Source organism: Oryctolagus cuniculus, chromosome 8 (genome assembly GCF_964237555.1).
Source record: "Oryctolagus cuniculus chromosome 8, mOryCun1.1, whole genome shotgun sequence".
NCBI lineage: Eukaryota > Metazoa > Chordata > Mammalia > Lagomorpha > Leporidae > Oryctolagus > Oryctolagus cuniculus.
In genome coordinates this window covers 124,995,318-125,016,300 of record NC_091439.1, presented here as the reverse complement: position 1 = coordinate 125,016,300, position 20,983 = coordinate 124,995,318, and the positions used below count along the sequence as shown (strand labels likewise).

Genomic DNA, 20,983 nt, shown 5'->3' with positions numbered 1-20,983 from the left:
TAAATAAATAAATCTTTTTTTAAAAATCAACAGAGACAACTGACAGAAAGAAAACAGTTGCAAATTAGTCATCTGACAAAGGATTGATATCCAGAATATATAATAAACTCAAATAACAACAAAAATAAAAAATCCAGTTCAGAAATGAGCAAAAGGAGATGGGCATTGAGAGCAGCAGGTTAAGCCATGGCTTGGGCCCTCTGAATCCCATATTGAGTGCCTGGGATGAAGTCACACCTCTGCTTCCAATCTAGCTTCCTGACAATACTGTGCGCTGTGGGAGGCAGCAGGTAACGGTTCAAGTCCCTGCCACCCATGTGGGAGACCTGGATGGAGTTCCTGGGTCCTGGCTGTACCCTGCCCAGCCCTGGCTGTTGAAGATGATTGGGGAGGAGATTGAAGATCTATTTCCCTTCCTCTCTGTCTGCCATTCTGCCTTTCAAATAAATTTTAAAATAAGTAAATAAAATAAAAGAAGAAATGGGCAAAAGATATAAATATTTTCCAAAAGAAGAAATATCAGTGGCCCACAAATATATGCAAAAATGCTTAATACCACTAGCCACAAGGAAATGCAAAACAAAGCTAGGTGTAATCTCGTTCCTGCTGGAATAGCTAATATCAGAAAAAGACAAAAACTAACAAGTGCTGGTGAGTGTGTGAGAAAAGTGGGCCTTTGTACTCTGTGGGTAGGAATGTAAATTAGTAAATCATTATAGAAAACAGCATGGAGTTCCCTAAAACAGCTTTACCTCTTCTGGTTATATATCTGAAGGAAATGAAATTCGTGTAAGAAACAGGTACCAGCTGCAAACTGATGAAATCTTTACTTAATATATACTGAATTGATCTTCTGTATATAAAGATAATTGAAAATGAATCTTGATGTGAATGGAATGGGAGAGGGAGCGGGAGATGGGAGGGGGTGCCCCCCCCTCAAATGGCTGCCACTGCCGGTGCGCTGCGCCGATCCGAAGCCAGGAGCCAGGTGCTTCCTCCTGGTCTCCCATGCAGGTGCAGGCGCCCAAATACTCGGGCCATCCTCCACTGCCTTCCTGGGCCACAGCAGAGACCTGGACTGGAAGAGGAGCAACTGGGACAGAATCTGGTGCCCCAACCAGGACTAGAACCTGGGGTGCCAGCACCGCAGGCAGAGGATTAGCCTAGTAAGCCATGGCGTCAGCCCCAAAATTCAGATCTTTAAGAGAAATCAAGGGGCCGGCGCCATGGCTCACTTGGTTAATCTGCCTGCAGTGTTGGCATCTCATATGGGCACCAGGTTCTAGTCAAGGTTGCTCCTCTTCCAGTCCAGCTCTCTGCTGTGGCACTGGGAGGGCAGGGGAGGATGGAGGGCAGTAGAGGATGGCCCAAGTGCTTGGGCCCTGCACCCACATGGGAGACCAGGAGGAAGCACCTGGCTCCTGGCTTTGGATCAGCACAGCGGCCACTTGGGGAGTGAACCAACGGAAGGAAGACCTTTCTCTCTGTCTCTCTCTTTCACTGTCTATAACTCTATCTGTCAAAAAAAAGTTTAAAAAAAAAGAGAAATCAAAATGAGATACTAGAAATGAAAAATTCAATAGAACCAAACAAAATGAAGTGGAAAGCCTGAACAATAGAATCAATGAAGCAGAAGAAAGAATTATCCAACACAGAAGACACACGCAGGAAATTATACAGTTAGATGAAAAACATGAAGAAGAAACTAGAAATAAACAACACTGTAGGAATCTAGAGGATACTATCAAATGACCCAATATATGGGTCCTAGGAGTTCCTGAAGGTGTAGAAAGTGAGAAATGATTAGAAGGCCTTTTTAGTGAAATAATAACAGAAAACTTCCCTAATTTGGAGAAATAAAGGGCATCCAAGTAAAGGAAGCACATAGAACTCCTAATAGATATGACCAGAAAAGATCTTCACCATGACACACTGTAATCAAACTCCCCACAGTAAAACAAATAAAAGATTCTAAAATGTGCACAAGAGAAATGCCATTCACCATGGATTAAAGATCTGACTCTATGACCCAATACCATCAAATTATTAGAGAACATCAGAGAAACCCTGCAAGATATTGGCACAGGCAAAACACTTCTTGGAAAAGACCCCAGAGGCACAAGCAATCAAAGCCAAAATTAACAAATGGGATCACATCAATTTGAAAAGCTTCTGTATGCAAAAGAAACACTGAGGAGAGTGAAGAGGCAACCAAAAGATCGAGAGAAACTATTTGCAAACTATGCAGCTGATAAAGAAGAAGAACTGAAATTAACTTCAAGATACAATGACTTTGAACAGCCATTGTCTGGACTGTTGAGCAACAGTTTTTTTTTGTGTGTGTGCTAATTGTTGAACTCTTTACTTAGTGTAGAGTTGGTCTTCTGTGTACAAAGTTAAACAAAAATGGATCTTAGTGGAGAATGGGACTGCAAATGGAAGAGGAAGAGGAAGGAGAAGGAGGGATGGGAGTGGGAGTGGGAGGGCGGCTCTGGTGGGAAGAATCACTGTATTCCTAAAGTTGTACTCGTGAAATGCATTAAGCTTGTATTCCTTAAATAAAAGGTTTATTGGAGGGGAAAACACACACAAGGACTCATCAGTCAGGATTGCTTTGCCTCATTCTGCATTTGCACCAGGCTGCTGGACTTCAACGACCAGCATTTACTAAGGATCTTTACCTCTGTTTTTGGCCACTGGTGCCCATCCTTTGAGAAAGCACTTCCTGAAAATCTCTCATAAACTCCACCATTCACGAATCCCAAGAAATCCAAAATCAATTCCATGTACTCTCCCAGTCACACATACTGGCATACACCTTAACAATTTTAATACATGTTACCCTTAAAGCCAGGATGAACCCACCGACCTCAATAGAATATTCCATCTTTTTAAAACCAATTCCACAAGAGTACTTCCTGAGAAATCATGAGAAAATTGAATTAAAAATAAGTTTATTTGGTGCAAAAAATTTGAAATCCCCAGATAGTTTTTTCATACTATGCATTTCCATGAACTTTTTGAAGATCCCTTTTATATCCCTTTTATATCCCATGCTTACTGTAGAAAATCAGGAAAATTTTTTAAAAAATGAAAATTTTGCATTCCAAGTGGCACAGCATAAGAAAGCTGTATGACTTGGTCTGAGTCATTGCAAACCATTTATGACCCGGATTAGATTACAAGGAGAAAGAAGTGGAAAAGGTAACAAATCTATCATCTTCCAGGCTTAAGGAATATTTAGCAACTTGGAATCTGAAGGAGAGTCTCCAAAGAAAGAGTGTCCAAAAATGGGAAAGCTAGCATTGTATTTAGGTCCAATTTCAGTTGCTTTAAATGTCTCAGGTTTTTTTCTTTTTTCCAAGTTAGAAATTGAGGCAGTCCAAATGCAATGTGGGTTTCTGGATTGGATCCTGGAACAGAAAAAGGACGTTAGTGGAAAAAGTGGTGAAATCTGAATAAAGTCTGGAGTTTGGTTCATAGTAATGTCTCTGTTGGTTTCTTAATTTTGACAAATGTATCATGGGAATGTACGAACTTAACACTGGGAGAAACAGCAAGGACTCTCTGTACTATCCTTGCAACTTTTCTGTATATTTTAAATTATTCCAAGATGAAAAGTGTATTTTTAAAAAGGAAGCAGTAATCTTTGAACTACAGATTCTAATGCCTGTGCTCTTGACATCTGCTGTGAAAGGAGACAGCGTTACAGTGTTTAGAAACAAGGTGACTTGGGATGGGGAGGATCCCAGCTGGTGATGCCAATTTTAAAACTTCAAAAGTGACAGCATGTTTGGTGCCAAGAGCCTGAACCTAAGAGTTGCCTAATCAGAGTCCCAGCTCTCTAACATTTACTGTGTTATGGTCTTGAGCAAGTTATTTATTCTTTTTTTAAAAAAAGATTTATTTTATTTATTTGAAAGACAGTTACAGAGAGAAGCAGAGACAGAGAGAAAAGTCTTCCATCTACTGGTTCATTCCCCAGATGGCCACAATGGCCAGAGCTGCGCCAATCTGAAGCCAGGAGCCAGGAGCCAGGGGCTTCCTCCAGGTCTCCCACGTGGGTGCAGGGGCCCAAGGACTTGTGCCATCTTCTACTGCTATCCCAAGCCATAGCAGAGAGCTGGATTGGAAGAGGAGCAGCTGGGACTAGAACTGGTGCCCATATGGGATGCCGGCGCTTCAGGCCAAGGCGTTAACCCACTGTGCCACAGTACCGGCCCCTCCAATTACTTTTCTTTAACTCCTGGTTGCAAATAGAAAACACCTTGTTCACTGTCATATAAGACCAAAAAGAAAAAAAAAAAAAAGGATTTCTTGGCAGGACTCTAGCAGGTCTTGGTAATTTTAAGGAAACTTCACACAACTTGGAATCGAAAGGGTCAGGAGCCTTGCTGCTTTGGGTAACCCTGAAGAAGCATGGTGTAGGCCTAGTTCTGTCCCAGTCCTTCCTCCCACTGATCAGCCAGAGAATGAGGGTCCCACAGGAGTCATGTGGCCATGAGGACTGATGGCTGGGAGAGGAAAGAGACTATGTAAATAGCTCGCCTAAAGCACGCCCCACCTCCGCCCCGGCTTCTCCTGCCAGCCCTTTCTCTTGGTGCTTGTGGAGCGGCAAACTGCATCTAGTTCTCTGCTTACGTCAGCAGATTTTCTCACTTAAGCTTCAGGGTGGAATTTCTTCTCACCTCTTCATTCGCCTAGGCAGGAACTCCTTTCACTGGCCCACCCCGCTCCATCTTGAAGGCTGAGCTCCCCTCCAAGACTTGGCGTTGGCCAAGAGAAGGAATGGATCTAGTCAAAAGCCCAGGATAAAGTCCTGGACACAGGAAAGGAGCAGAAGCAAAGGATGTGCCCTGTGCACGTGCCAGGGGGTAGAGTGGGGGTCAGCACACCCTGGAAAGAGGGTACCCATCCACGGCTCCTGTGCGTCCTTGCTTGGTCCCTGACAGCCCTGGGGCATGCAGCCCGGCTCTGATGAGAGTGTTCATCTCAGGAAGTACATGGGGTTCCTAGGAGAGTTTCCACATGGTGGAACAGAGAGTCCACACAACAGTTGGGTTGTTAAAAAGGTTTTTAGAAACAAATTCACGGGGCTGGCACTGTGGCATAGCGGGTTAAAGCCATGGCCTGCGGAGCCAACATCCCATATGGGTACTGGTTTGAGTCCCGGCTGCTCCTCTTCCAATCCAGCTCTCTGCTATGGTCTGGGAAAGCAGTAGAAGATGGCCCAAGTCCTTGAACCCCTGCACCCACATGGGAAACCTGGAGGGAGCTCCTGGTTCCTGGCTTCCAATCAGCCCAGCTTTGGCCATTGTGGCCATTTGGGTAGTGAATCAGTGGATGGAAGACCTTTCTCTTTCTCTCTCTCTCTCTCTCTCTCTCTCTCTACCTCTCTACCTCTCTACCTCTCTACCTCTCTACCTCTCTGTAACTCTGCCTTTCAAATAATAAATAAGTAAATCTTAAAGCACACACATTCACACGAAATTCCATACCTGGACTGTGTGCATGTCTGTCACCAATTTGCTCTTAGAATTGTGCCTCATCTAGTCTCTGCCCTGCCTTAAGTGCAGCGGTGTCTGCCCCCTGCAGGCTTCTGTCTGGATTGGACCACAAAGAGTCCTGTGGTCTGGCACAAAGAGAGGGAAGGGAGCAGTGTGAAGCCCTCATTGTGTCAGGTAGTGCCTTCCACAGTAGCCTTGTCACCTCCTGGTTCCATTTCCCACCAGGAAGGTGCACCGTAGCTCCAACCGCGCCAGCTCTGGAGGCGTGGGCACATGCTTCCTCCTTTGGTCTTTGGCTTAGGTGGCACCTTTGAGTTCCTGCCTGTTTCCGTCCAACTCGGTTCTTCCGTTCCCTGTACAACCCCATCAAATCCTGTCTTTTGAAATGCATGGACTGTCACCTAGTTAGACCCTAGGGTTGTTTTCTAACTTTCAATTTGAAGCATTAATTTGGGTTTGGGTTGTTAAAAAAACAAACAAACAAACAAACAAACAAAAAACCCAGAAACAGGAACTGGAGACCCCTGAGGGATTGATTAGTAGAGTTATCAGTGATGCCTTAGTGCTCCCAATGCTTGACTTTGCAGGAGCAAGCCCTCTAATTGCCGATCTCAGCTCCCTCTTTGTTAGCCTTCAGAGCACTGGATGTCTTGGTGGTGCTCGGTGAGGATTCTCTAGGGCTGATTCTTTGAGGAGAGCCAATGGTTATTCTAAGACAGTTGTGTACCTCAGTTTCGGGAATAAATTACTCACTGGCTCTGGCACTACTTTCAGAGGAGTGTGATGACTTCATTAATGCGTTAGCAAAGGCAGTGCTGCCCTTAGTTCTAGTGAGGCTGAACATCTGTTCTGAGCGCTAGGGACTCCTGCCTGGGCTCAGTTGTTGAATTCTGCAGACCATAAAAAAAAATTAAATGCATTACCCAATTTGATCTGACCAAAGAGATCTCAAAATTTCATGATAAAGCCTTTTCTTGATTAAAAATGTTAAGTACCCAAGCATCTTTCAAATCAGTTGACTCAAGAAAACCCAAAAGCAAATGGAGATTTTTTTTTTGAATTGTTTTTTTTTATTATTTCTTTTTTTTTTAACTTTTATTTAATGAATATACGTTTCCAAAGTACGAATAATGGATTACTATGGCTTCCCCCCCATACCGTCCCTCCCACCCACAACCCTCCCCTTTCCCACTCCCTCTCCCCTTCCATTCACATCAAGATTCATTTTCGATTATCTTAATATACAGAAGATCAGCTTAGTATACATTAAGTAAGGATTTCAACAGTAGCAAATGGAGATTTTAAGAGATATGGCTGATGGCTATTCGTTAAGACCTAAAAATAAAACCCAAGAGTGACTCTGAAAGCTAGTCGCTTAAGTTGAAGAATTTCATTCTGCTTGGTGTAACTTGAATGACATTTTTCGCTACTTAGCTCTTTTTTCTCTCAGGGATAGAGAAAACACTTTCACTGCCCTGTGCACTTGGACTGACATTGTTGTTTGTTTTTAGGCTCCGTGTACCACTCCGACAAGTCGACTTCTTCCTGCATCTCCAGCAACGCTCTGCTTCCAGACCCTTATGAATCAGAGAGGTACTTTCCTCCTTGTGGTTTTCACCATTTGTGTGAGGTGAAACCGCCCCAGTCGGGGGAACTAGCCTACCTCTGGGGCTCTCCTGCCCAGACCAAGCTCCTTGCAAATGTGCCTTTTTCCTCTGCAAGTCCTCCAAGTAAATACGCACATAGTCTGAGCAGAGCCGTTTTGCTTCCATGCAGAATCTGTCCCTGTAGCAGGATTTCTCCACCTGTCCAGCACAGCCCAGCACAGCCCAGTGGCAGTCCCGGGATGCAAGTCTGGCTGGGAAGAAACATGGGCCTGCCACGCCCTGTCCACGTGTGCCTTTGATGTGGGTTAGGGTGCTTTAATTTTTCCCTCCAGGTCCTTGCTTCCCAGAGACAAGCATTGCAAGTACAGACACATATAAGATACAAAAAATAGGAGCAAAATGTATTTCAAAGGTGAGAAAGTGAACACACATATAAGCGTGGGTTACTGCCCATAGAGATAGACCCATCGTGACTGGGTGCTGGGCCAGAGGATTGCCAGAAGGGAGGAGGGGTGGAGGGAGGGGAGACAGAGGACATCTGGCAGCACCTCCAGCCCTGGTCTATGCAGAGAGAGAGAGAGAGAGAGAGAGAGAGAGAGAGAGAGACCGACCCTGTCAGTTGACGGCCTCTTTTAAGAGGGAGGGGATGGTGCCTCTACAGGCATGAAGCCACCTAGGAATTATATGGCACCTCCTCCCCAAGTTCCACCTGGGAGCTTAATGTCCATATTTTTATGGTATCCTCCCTTTAGGGCCCGGATGAAGCAGATGCAACCCTGGAAAGGGGGCATTTTGTTTCACAAGTTGGAGGATAGTATTACAAATGGGGGCTTGTGACTTCCAGCTCAGCAGACCTAAATGAACTTCCTGCCTACCCTGCGTCACCCTTCTTAGGGCTCCAGGGCTGCAGTTTATGCAGCAGTCCCTCTGTCCCCTGGGGAGCACGTCACACTCGCTAAAGCTGTCCCCTACACATCCAGAGCCCTCCTTATCTTCCATGCCCAGCAGAGGGGTCTGGAACCCAAGATAATTTCTTTATCCACTTAAGAAAGGACAGAAGAGAAACAAAGGAGGTGTGAGACACATAAAGATTCCAGCTTGTAAGGGACATATTTCTGATTCTGGAAGCTCACTCCCAGAGTGCCCAGCCTGTGCCATTTCCTCTCACGCCTACGGCACAGCTGAGGTCCCGCTCCCCATGGCTTTTTTCTGCTACCCTGCCTGGGTAGCACTGGGTCTGTTTATAGTAAAGAACTCTCCAAGGTGGGTTTTCTGTCGACTTTGCTCTTTGTAATAAGCATGTATTGCCTCCCATTCCATTTCTATTTCTATTACCATCTCAGAAATAGGGCTCTTCCCTTGTTTGACTAACAGGACTGACTCTACAATGTCACAATGAATAAGTGGCCTCTTTTCTGGACATGAGACTCTGGCCCAGTTACAGAGGGATGTCTGGTCTCTTTGTTAGCCTCAAACAACACAGTCCATAGTTGCATGTGTCCGTCTTTCCTGTTATCATTGTTGTGATGACGCTGCCTAACAGTATCTTGCTAACCACTGCTGCTTTACAAAAGCAAACATTTTCTTTTATGCTCCTGGTCCTATGGGTTGGCTGGAGTTCAGCCTCTTTTGACTGGGACCAACTAGGCTCAGCTGGATTGGGCTGGACTCCAGGCTTCAAGTCGGGTTCAGGTCTGTTTCACATGTCTTCATTCCAAGATTCCGGCTACAGGAGCCGCTGTCCCCTTGGGCATATTCTCCTCCTGGAAACAGTGGGAACTCTGGGGGTGGGCGTAGTGGGGCTGGCAGAGACCTGCCTCACCTCTCAACACCAGACACACAGCATGCAGTCACTTCCGCTGGGCTCCACTGGGGAGCAGGCAGGAAGTCAGAAGGGCAGGGATGTCACTCCCCCACCACCACCACCAAGATTGCATGGTGCAGGGGCAGGATGTCCTAGGGGTCTCCCAAAAGTTCATGAAGAATTTGTATTGTGAAAAAGCTATGCATGGGGCTCAAAAATGTTTTCCACCAAAATAAACTTATCTTTTAATGCTATTTTTCCACAAATGTTTTGAAGTTCCTTCCTGTACTTCTGTCACAGGGAAAGTAGAGCGCTGGAAGCAATAATTCAATCTTTCATTTCACAAAATAAGCCTAAGGTCCATGTAACAAAAATTATATGTCCAGTTCCTGCCAGGTGCCGGGACATCTACTGCCTTAATAAATTCAGTTCCATAATCGTGAATGCTGTTTTCTGTTAGAAATCAGTGGTTTTCCTGGACAAGGCCACACACTAAATATTTTGGGTGTTTTAGGCCATCTGATTTCTGTTGTAATTACTCCACTCTGCCTTTGTAGCACTAAAGTAGTTGTATACAATGCTAAACAAAATGATATGGCTGTGTTCTAATAAAACTTTATTTACAAAAAGAAGCAACAGCTGCATTTGACCTTGGGTTATAAATAGCTGAGGCCCATTATATAGCCTTTTATTGGGAAGTATTCGTTTCATTTATCTTTTTTTTTTTTTTGTCCCTTTTTCCCCACATCCTCACCAGCATCTGTTGTTGGTAGATTTCTGAATGTGAGCCATTCAAACTGGAGTGAGGTGAAACCTCATTGTGGTTTTGATTTGCATTTTCCTGATTGCTAGTGATCTTGAACATTTTTTCATGTGTCTGTTGGCCATTTGGATTTCCTCTTTTGAAAAATGTCCATTGAGTCCTTGGCCCATCTCTTAAGTGGGTTGTTTGTTTTGATGTTGTGGAGTTTCTTGATCTCTTTGTAGATTCTTGTTATTAACCTTTATCTGTTGCATAGTTTGCAAATATTTTTTCCCATTCTGTCAGTTGCCTCTTTACTTTCCTGTTTCTTTTGCAGTACAGAAACTTCTCAATTTGATGCAAATTTTTATTTATCTTAATAACTGTCATTCTTTCATGTCAAAGATTCATCTTGAGGTTTAATTAGAACAGTCTTTCCCTCCTAGCTGGCACTGACAAACTTGAATATAGTTTTAATGAATATTGGAAAGTTCTTTTACTTGTCCAGTAGGACCATGAAAATTGTCAGTAACTAAAAAGATAAAATTCAACCAAGAAAAAAGAGATCCCCTCGTGTCAAGTGCCAGGCAGCTTTATGAATATGCAATAATCTTATTGGCAAATTTTGAACACCACTCTTAAAAGAGACATAACTGCCACTTCTGCCATTCCCAGTGCTAAAACTTTATAATTTTACTTTCCTTCCTTCTTTGTTGGATTATTATAAGCTGATATTTTGGCTTTGGTAGCCACAACGCCCTTTGTTGGTTGATGTAAAAAGTGACTTATCAAACTAGAAAGTCATTATTCAACCCTCTTTTTCTCTGTAGGGTTTATGTTGCAGAATCTCTCATTTCCAGCGCCGGAGAAGGACTGTTTTCGAAAGTGGCAGTGGGCCCCAATACCGCCATGTCTTTTTATAATGGAGTCCGAATTACACACCAAGAGGTGAGAGGGTGGGAGAGGAAGCTGACGAGATTGGCTGAGGGCTTTGTGCCAGATAGCATTCTTTACTTTCATATTCACCAGAAATATTAAGGAACAAATGGGTTGGCATTTCTATAAAATTGATTGGATAGTTTCCTCTTTTATTTTTTTCTTTTTGAGGCTTAATATTTTTTTACAAGTTCCATTGCTGTTTTATAGAAAGTGTGATGATGTCATAAATCAGGCAATAATTGCTTTGTGCTGGACCATACCCAGTGTCCGAAAAGAATCAAGCTCCAGTCGGACTGTGTGATAATTAATCTATGAGCTTGGGCAGGGTGCTGTGTAGGGGAAGCCCCTGCTTCTGATTGTGTGAATCCATCCACTAGCCTACATCTTGTCAGGAGTAAGGGGTTCTAGTGCCAAAAAAAAAAAAAAAAAAGACTAAAATCAGAAAATTAAAGTGACACAAGCCTTGATACTGTGTCCAACATATATGTGTTTTGGTTTTGTTTCTTCGCCTCCTAAGAGTCTGCTTAAAGGCAAAGTTCAGCTGGGGAGCCTCACCCTTATCTCACTTGGAGGAGTTTGGGACTTAAGCTTGTGTCTGGCACCCACATTGATGCCCCCGCCTTTGCACCAGCAGGGGAAATGCCCGGAGATAGTCACATTATTCTACATTCAGAGCAATTGCACAGCAAAAGATGGTGCTTTGCTCAAACTGGGCTGTGGCCAGGTAGCTGGGGTCCCTATAGAACAATCCAGAAAGTCCCGGAAGTTCAACCTCTGAAAGTAGTTCTGGGAGTTCTGTGCACACGCTGGCAATCAGCCACCTCTGCACACTTATTCCCTTTGAATAAATTTGCTTTTGGCTGGGAAAACAAAAAACAAAGTGAGTAACTCTGAGATAATGCTATGTTACAGGATTAGTGTCCCTTACCTGAAATGCCTGGGACCAGAAGTGTTCTGGGTTTCAGAATATTCCCATATACATATGAGGTGTTTTGGGGTAGGGCCCAGGTCCAAACAGCGAATTCATGTATGCTTCATATACACCTTACACACTTGCCTGGAGGTGTTTTATAGAACATCTTCAGTGCACCCACTCTTTGCAACCTGTCACATGCGGTGAGGTGTGGAATTTTCCATTTGTGGCATTGTGTTAGCACTAAACAGTTTAGCATTTGGGAGCATTTCAGATTTCAGGTTAGGGATGCTTAGCCTGAGTTTATTTATTTAAATATTTTACAGAAAGGAAACAGAAGCTTAAAGAGGTTAAGCAACTTGGCCAAGGTCACAAATCCAGTAACAAACAGTGCAGGCGCTCCCAGTGTGGTATTATAAAGATGAATGAAACTCCCTCCTGGCCCTCATGAAATTTAGATTCTGTGGAGGAGATAGGAAAAATTCATTAACTGTCTTGAGCCATTTTGCATTGCTAGCAACAACAACAACAAATAAAAAACCACTGAGGCTCGGTAATTTACAAAGCAAAGAGGCTTGTGACTCTGGTGGCTACAGGGGGCTGAACAACGTGGTACCTACATCCTGGTGATAGACTCTGGGCTGCACCACTCATGACAGAGAAATGGAAAGAGAATCAGCCACACACAAAAGGAGGCTCCCTTTAACAACCGTTCTCTCCGGAACTAGCCTGGGCCTGCGTGTCCTCCAAGAGCAAACCACCGCAGGGCCCGTTTAGGCCTTACTTCTTAAAGTTCCCAACACCTCAGCACTGCCACCCTGAACCCTCCGGGGAACCAACACATCCAGACCAAAGCAACAGCCATTAACAGTGTAAGGTGCATGAGACCAAGGGTCCCGTCCTGACATGACGTGGCCGGGCTGGAATCGTAAGATCCATGAGGATTCTGTGCACTCTTGACAACTGCTGGGTTGGACCCTGGTACCTAGAACAATATCTGACACGTGATCGTCACTCAGTGAGTGCCCACTGAGTAACTGTCACATACAGATAAAGGCATGGTTGTGATGGAGAGGCAGGAGGGATGGTCCGCCTCCAAGAGTAAGCAGTTCTGTACGAAAATACAGTCCTGTTGGCACCAGGAGGCTGTTGGGCCGGCATGCCCAGGTCCTGGGGGTGCTGGCTGGGAGTACTTTGGAGAGAGAAAGCCTCATGGTTGCCCTGCGGGTGGCGAATCCTGTTGTAGGTAGGAGAGTACACTGGTCCTCATCGGGGACTGTCTGCTAGTCACGCTGATGGCCCACCTGGGGCACAGATGCAGGACGTCTTGCAACCCCTTTGTTCCTGGTTCCACCGGATGCTCTTACTTTGCCTCTTCTTTTGCCTCATTTTCTTTGCCCACTTTTTCGTTTGCACATTTGTGCTGCCCCCCCCCCCCCGCCCGGGAGGGGCCTCCTCTATATCCATGGAGATGCTCATAGCTTCTTCAGCCACTCCAACCTGGGGCCTGGGGCGTTCCTGGGCATGGCTGGGCACAGCAGAGATGCTCCCAGCACGCCAGAGGGGCCCTGGAGAGCTGCAGGATGCAGCCTGGTTGATCACGAAGGCAAATTCAGTGTCGGGGCTGGAGGGGGGCAGAATTTTAGCAAGGTCCCTGCTGGTGAGGGACATCACCACAATAGCTCCTCGGCCAGGCATTCAGGAAAAGAACAAGTGGCCTTTGTCTACTTTTTAAGATTTTATTTATTTATTTATTTATTTATTTGAAAGGCAGAGTTACAGAGAGGTGGGGGGAGGGGGTTCTTCCCATCCATTGGTTCACTCCCCAGTGGCTGCAACGACTGAAGCTGTGCAGATCTGAAGCCGGGAACCAGGAGCTTCTTTGTGGTCTCCCACATGGGTACAGAGGCCCACCCAAGGACTTGAACCATCTTTTACTGCTTTCCCAGGCCATAGCAGAGAGCTGGATCAAAAGTGGAACAGCTGGGACTCAAACTGGCACTCATATGGGGATGCTGGCACTGCAGGTGGTGGCTTTATCCGTTACGCCATAGCACTGGTTGGTCCCTTGTCTACTTTTAAGTCAGCTTATCTGGTTATACTTTTGTCTGTCTTTATAAGGGACATAAAAACGTCAATCAATAGTAAACTGAACTGCCCATATATGTCATTTGCACCATCAGTATGTGGAGAACTGCATTAATTTTTTTAAATTTATTTTATTTATTTATTTGAAACGCAGAGTTAGAAAAAGAGAGGGAGAGACAGAAAAAGAGGGATCTTCCATCCACTGGCTCATTCCCCAAATGGATGCAATTGTCCAGGCTGGGCCAAACGGAAGCCGGGAGCCAAAAACTCTGTCCAGGTCTCCCATGTAGGTGGCATGGGCTCAAGCAGTTAGGCCATCTTCCACTGCTTTCCCATGTGCAGTAGCAGGGAGCTGGATCAGAAGTGGAGCAGCTAGGATTTGAACCGGAGCCCATGTGGGATGTGGGCACCACAAGCGGAAGCTTTACCTGCTGCTCTACAATGCCAGCCCATATTAAGTTTTCCATGTCTTTGACACTAAGATTATGAAGTTGAAGGACATACGAGTTAGTGTCTCCAATGTTTTTGAGCCCCTGGGAGGAGGAGCCTCTTGGACACTTGCTATCTTCTTCTCTGCAGGTTGACAGCAGGGACTGGGTCCTTAATGGGAACACCCTCTCCCTCGATGAAGAAACGGTCATTGATGTGCCTGAGCCCTATAACCACGTATCCAAGTACTGTGCCTCCTTGGGACACAAGGCGAATCCCTCCTTCACTCCAAACTGCGTCTATGATATGTAAGTATGACGCCAGTGCTGGGGTGGCTCTGGGGCCACAGGGCCCTGAGGGGTGGGGGGTGTGGAAAAGATGTCTCCTGCCCCATCAGAACCACTGAGCGTCCTCCACCTCATGCCACAGGGTGCTGATTCGAAGCTCAGAACCCAAACAGCCCCATTTCGCAGCCTTGGCAAGTTAAGAAATACAAAGGGCTTCAAAGGGGAGAAATGCTATGGAAATTCCATACTGAGTGGCTGCTGTCTTTTTGGCTGCCTTCTTTGTCCATCAACTTTCTCATTCTGGAAAATTAAGCATAGTGTTGTTGGGAATAATGGTAAAGCTCAAAGTTATTCTGCTCCTGGAGACAATTACAGAACTCTTTCATGATGTGGAAGCAGGGAGGAAAATCAAACCTAAGCCCAGGGCATGAGGTCTCAGTGTTGGAAGAGACTGGTCAAATCCGAGTCCCTATAGTTGGTAACAAAACAGAATGGCACATGCCGCAGTATAGATGAGACCTGAAAACATAACACATGGCAAAAGGATCCAGCTGCAGAGTGGCACTTGTTGTGTGACGCTGTTTACAGGAAATGTCCACAATAGGACATCTGAAGAGAGTGTAGATCGTGCTTTCCTAGCACTGGAAGGGGGGCGATGAGAGGTGTCTGTTGATGGGTAGAGGATTTCACTTTGTGGGGATTAGACTTTGTAAGATTAGATCATGGGGATGGTGGCACAACTGTTGAATATTTAAGCACCATACTCTTGTCCATTTCACAAAGGTGAATGTATGATGTGTGACTTATGTCTTAAGGTGGTCGTTAAAAATATTAATAATCTGACTCCTACCCTCTGTTGGAGTTTGAGCCTTCTCTTCCATCTGCTCATTGAATCTCTGCTTGGAAACCTCCACAGGTTAGGGGGGATTGTTATTATCTGCAGAGGCAGCTGTCCCAGCAAATGAAACAGATATGAAATTAGCTTTGGCTCAGAGGACTAGCAAGTTCTTTATAGTAAGCCCAAATGACATCCAGCCCTCAACACTGATTGTGTCCCTTTCTCTCCTGCCCCCTGTGTCAACCTGTCTTCTACAAGGTAGCCCTCCAAGTAGTTGAGTAGTTTTCATGTGCTCCCTGGATGTTCTCATTCCAAAGCCAAGCATCTCTGGCTGTTCTCAAAAGCATACAGCTGGGACTTTGTACCATCGCCATCTTTCTCCTTAGCTTGGCCGGAGGATGCCAATAATGCCTGGGAGCTGATGAGCTGTGTGCAACCCTCTCTGTGCAGCTATAGCTTGCGGCCCTCAGTCATCCCACTTGTTAGCATAGGCAAGAGCAGATCGTGTGCACTTCATCTGGAGGAAAATTGCCAGGATTTGGAGGTTCCTCAAGAATGTTCCTTCTCGCATCTCTGAGATGGCTGAAAAAATCATCTGGCAGCGCCTTGCTCTGCTTGGCAGCCAGTAACGAGCACTGGAGCTGCATCTTCTGTTTAAAGGGCAAAGGACATGTGTCATGTGGAGTGAAACTGACACGGTTACTAACCCCAAGGCACCCATGGCCAATGTGGATAAGGCCAGAGCATCATTCCAAGCTGTGCTCAGCTTAACAGCAACCTTTTTAAAGCAATAGTAACTAAACAGCATTATTGCTGCTTAAGCTGCTCCGGCCCGTCCTGTGATTTCATTGCAAGGACACGATCTTTCTCACCAAAAGAAAAAGACCATGGGACCCAAGAGAAGGTCTCATTATGCAAAATTACATATCTGTACTCAGGAGGTCTTGATTTTGTTGCTTTCTTTGTTTGCAAGTTCAGTGTGACCAAATATTAGTCATCTGAGATCATGGAAAGACTACATGAACAACAGCCAAATACCAATTCATGACATTCACTTCTGAAATCATTGGCATTGTTATATGTGCTTTAACCTAAAGCAATACTCTGTAAGCTGTTTTATGAGGCTACTTCAAAATGTTCACAGGATTAAAAGATAAGCTTGTTTTGTGCAAACAATTTTGAAACCTATGTGTAGTTTTTTTCCTAATATACATTTTTTAAATTTTTTTAAAAGATTTATTTTATTTATTTGAAAGACAGGGTTATGAGAGAGGTAGAGACAGAGAGAGAGAGGTCTTCCATCCGCTGGTTCACTCTCCATGTGGCCACAACAGCCAGAGCTGAGCTCATCTGAAGCCAGGAGCTTCCGCCATATCTCCCACATAGGTGCCAGGGAGATTGGGCCATCTTCTACTGCTTTGCCAGGCACATTAGCAGGGAGCTGGATTGGGAGTGGAGCAGCCGGGACTCAAACTGGCACCCATATGGGATGCCGGCACTGCAGGCTGGAGCTTTAACCTGCTATGCCACAGCACCGGCCCCTAATATACATTTTCTATGCGTTCTTCCAGACCACTTCATATTCATGAGTTTCAAAATATTTTGCACCAAAATAAACATATCTTCAATTCTATTTTCCATGAACTTTTTGAAGTACCCTCAAAACTGTGGTCTTGTGCAAAATGTCACATGGGACATCCGGGAGCTAATTTCCCAGCTGTGCGTGTGGGTGAGGGGCCGACAAGGAGCCAAGCCCCTTGGCACAGAGGTTTGACTCTGCGGCTGACCGTGCAGCTCACATTCACTGAGCACCGCTAGCAGGTGCCCTGCCCACTGTGAGTCCTGCGTTGCCTACCCCTCCTGAGGCCACTGCCCCATCTTCCCAGATCCCAGGCGAGGAAACACTGGCCTCCTAAGCACTCTGCCTAAGTGCTCTTAGCCATTGCTGCGCCTTGGTGCCTTCTTCAAGAACCATCACTTGAAACCGAGTTCGCTCTTTTCAGCCTGCCCATTATCTACCCTCCGAAAATAATGACAATGAGCAAGAAAATGAAAATATGAGGGAATCCTCAGAGAAGACTTAGGCCCAGAAATTCAACACAGGACTATTTTCAATGTTTTGGAAGGCTACCCAGAGCTCTGTTTCAGGAGTGCTATTTTTTATACTGCACTAGAAATATGGTGTAAATTGTGATGAGATATTTTAATTTAAAGACAAAGAGTTGTAATTTTAATGAGGAATTCCTGAGTCCCTGGGTCAGGCATCTTCTTTGCAATGGAGCACAGCCTGGTCATTCTGTACACTTGCACACTCACACACACACACTTGTGTGCTCACACACATGCATGTTCACATACTCATGCATACGCACACATTCTGACACATGTATGTGTTCACACACTTGCATGCTCACACTCTCACAGATGTCTACACACAGACATGCTCACATATGTGCATGTTCATATACTCATGCAAACATGTTGACACATGCATGCTCACATGCATGTAAGCTTACACACATGCACACTCACACTCATATACATGCTCACACACGTAGTGATGAGCGCTAGCTAAGTCCTCACTTTGTACCGGGCGCCATGTGAAGTGCTTGCCATTTGTGACCCCATCTTTCACCCCGGAGATGCTGTACAGTAAGTATTGCCAGGATCTTGCAGGTGACAACAGTGTGATTCAGATACAAGGCAGGCTGCCCAAGAGCACACAGTTCTCATGTGTAGAACCAGCACTCACCCCACAGCCATCTGACCCCAAGTTAAGTGACTTTCCAGGAAACATGAAACCAAAGTAAGATGGACAGAGCACCCCGTGTGGCACTGAGTAGAGGCTGTTCCTTTGCATACTGTATGGTAAAATGTGTCTGGGAGCCACAGACACACTCCCTGCCGCTCCACGTCAGGGCCCGGAACTGACCTTCTGGTTCAAAAGGTGATTGGAAATGAAAGAGATGTATTTGACCAGATGCATACAAAGCCAAGCTGGTTCCTTTCCATCTCAGCATCTGCGGGTGAGCTCAGTCTATTTTTACCAGCCTCTCCTGTGGGGGGCTGTGCTGGGGACTGGGGCTGACTGAGAGCCTTTGGCAGCAGCTGACGTTGGTCATGGCCTTGACCCCACTTCTGGTTCTGCGAGAGAGTTTGTTACAGGGATGAGACACTGCTCCCTTTGCAGGGTGCTTCCCAGGGAAATGCTAAAAAAGCAGATTGGCAGAGAAGTGCAGACCTGCCTCTTGGAAAGAAATCTTCATCTGCTTTTATGCATCCTCTATGTAGATGGGGGGAAAGATGGGATTTTTTGTTTTGAAGATCCAAAAGCTGGGATTTTAGAAAGAAGCAGGGTTGTTTCAGTCCTAAGACACCAGCAAAGCCTTCACCCCGAGGTACAGCCAGGTAAGCTGATGCTACCAGCCATGTTAGCATCTGCTGCCAACCAGAAGAGCTGAAATGCTGATGGGATCACTGGCTCTGATTTTCTAATTAAGGAGAGATGTTTGTGGTTGACCCTGGTTGCTGGTTTTACAAAATACAGAGGGCCATGTGTGCTCAAAAACATAGAGCAGTGCTTTTCAAACTTGAACATGCCAGTGCATCACCTGGGAGTGTGGTTACAATGCAGGCTGCAACCCCGTGGGCCTAGAGTAGGGCTGGGGGGCTCTGTGTCCCACCAGGTCCCGGGGGAGTGGAAGCCAGCTGCCCTGCGGACTGCACTTTGCATCCACACCTGTGGCGGCCAGGGAGGAGCACGTAGGTGATTGCCTTCTGCCCCAGCCTGGCCCCAGGAATGACCATGTGCCTCTTCCTGCTCAGGTTTGTCCACCCCCGCTTTGGGCCCATCAAATGCATCCGCACCTTGCGAGCGGTGGAGGCTGACGAGGAGCTCACGGTCGCCTACGGCTATGACCACAGTCCCCCTGGCAAGAGTGGGCCTGAAGCCCCCGAGTGGTACCAGGTGGAGCTAAAAGCCTTCCAGGCCACCCAGCAAAAGTGAAAGGCCTGGTCCCGGGGTTCCAGAGACCTGGCACAAGAAACTTGGATCTATGCACTACGATTCTCCGACAATGGGACAGCCAGGGACTGCTCGTGCTGCACCATCACATCCTCTCGGGCTGCGTTAGCAGCGACGCTCTTGCACACTAACTAGGTCTGACTGCATTACTCATACCAGATTTAAAATTAGCTAGCCTTGCAGCAACATCCTACTGAGAGGTTTCGTGGAGCACTCGACCTACGACGGCGTGACGTTTGGTGGTGGTTCGGGTCTAAATCTGTCCCAAATTCAGAGATGCCAAATGATCAGACTGAAAATGGGAGATGGGGCTTTTCGGTCATGTGTCATCAGTGGTTTGTTTTTTTTTTTTTTGTTTTTTTTTTTTTTTGTTTTTTTTTTTTTTCCCTCCGGCCAATGCAGATTGCATTCTCACACTTGCATCTGCGCCGTGTGGGAAATAGAGAATGATTACATCTGTATTCTCTAAATGTAGTATAATTTGCCTTCTAACCTTTGATCTGTATCTTGCAATAGACTGGCTTTGTTTTTTTCCTAGTACACAGAAGCCCTCTTTTTGGGTCATTTCAATTCTCAGTCCTGTTCCCTGTCTTAGCTATCCTCCCGGATGGATGATGAGAGAAACCTTCCAAACAGATTTTGTGTCACTGGGAGTGCGTAGGTCTTTCTGGCTCTTTGTTTCATTATTACACCCTAATATAAAGTACTGGCTCATAGAGCCGGGAGTTGTTATTATAGAATTATTATTCTCACATGTAAACAAAGATATCTTTGCTTTAAGATGTGGGAAGAAATGAATTTACTTCGTTTGCATTAAGTTATGGGAGAGTTGTAATATATACTTTAAGAAAGAAGAGAGGACTATTAGTATTTCTAAGCAGTAACTGTGGCAATTTTGCAATATCTTCAATAGTGTTAGTCATTTTTTTTCTCCTTGGGGACACATTAAATGTACATAACATAGCGCAGTCTGGCTTGTGGCACAGTGCATTGAACTCAAAAGTCAAATAGCAAACTTGAGTTCTAACACAGAATTCAAACAACAAGTTTTAAATCAATACTGTTAAGGCAGACATACTGATCTCTAGGTACAAATCAAACCTTACTCTTGCTCATTGTAATTTCAAAACTGACTTGCTTCAAAGCATTATAAACTGAGAGTTAGCACCTGTGTAGTTGACAGCAGCAGTATCAATAGCCTTTCAGCCATCTTTGCAAGCCATGTGTAATCACAACTGCAGAAATAAGGAGAAAACCCTTGTTTTTTAGTTTAGCACATTAGATTGATAACATAGCTGGGATGGCTCTGAATGAATCCGGAACGCTTGGTTTTCAATAAGCAGTGCACCACATGCCACCGATTTGGAGCTGCGTCTTCTTTAGATGCTGCGATGAGGTCTCAGGAAGGGCTTGCTCTGACCTGCAGCCGTCAGCAGTGGCCATCTGTCGCCCCCAGTCGGTTTGGCCTTGAAAGCCAGTCGGTTTGGCCTTCCAAGCTGTAGCCCACAGTGAGCTCCTGCTGATGGGAGAAGTATGGCTGGGAGCGGTGGAGGAATCAGGAGACAGGGAAAAGAGAGTTTGCTAGCTCTTGTTGGTAAGACAGTGCTCTTAGGAAGCCTTTAATAGAAGAGCGTGATCCAGGGCAGCCGGCAACTTGGAGGTCAGGTATCCCAGGGGCGGGGAAAAGGGTTGCGGCCTGCAGGGTTCACCCCTCAAGGCAGTGACCGAGCGGTCCATCTAGTCTTTTCAAGGCCAGGCTTCCTGGATGCCCGGCTGTGTGCTTTGGAGCTAGGTGGTGGGGGATT

General features: G+C 45.7%; 1 protein-coding gene across 1 annotated transcript; it reads left to right on the top strand.

Moving 5' to 3' along the window:
* Positions 1-6,868: 6,868 nt before the first annotated feature.
* Positions 6,869-19,529, top strand: LOC138843582 (histone-lysine N-methyltransferase SETD7-like). Its single transcript, XM_070048206.1, has 4 exons — positions 6,869-7,100; positions 10,491-10,608; positions 14,180-14,337; positions 18,980-19,529. Exons 2-4 carry the CDS (start codon positions 10,570-10,572, stop codon positions 19,158-19,160), a joined length of 378 nt encoding a protein of 125 aa, XP_069904307.1. The 5' UTR covers positions 6,869-7,100; positions 10,491-10,569; the 3' UTR covers positions 19,161-19,529.
* The last annotated feature ends 1,454 nt before the right edge of the window (positions 19,530-20,983 follow it).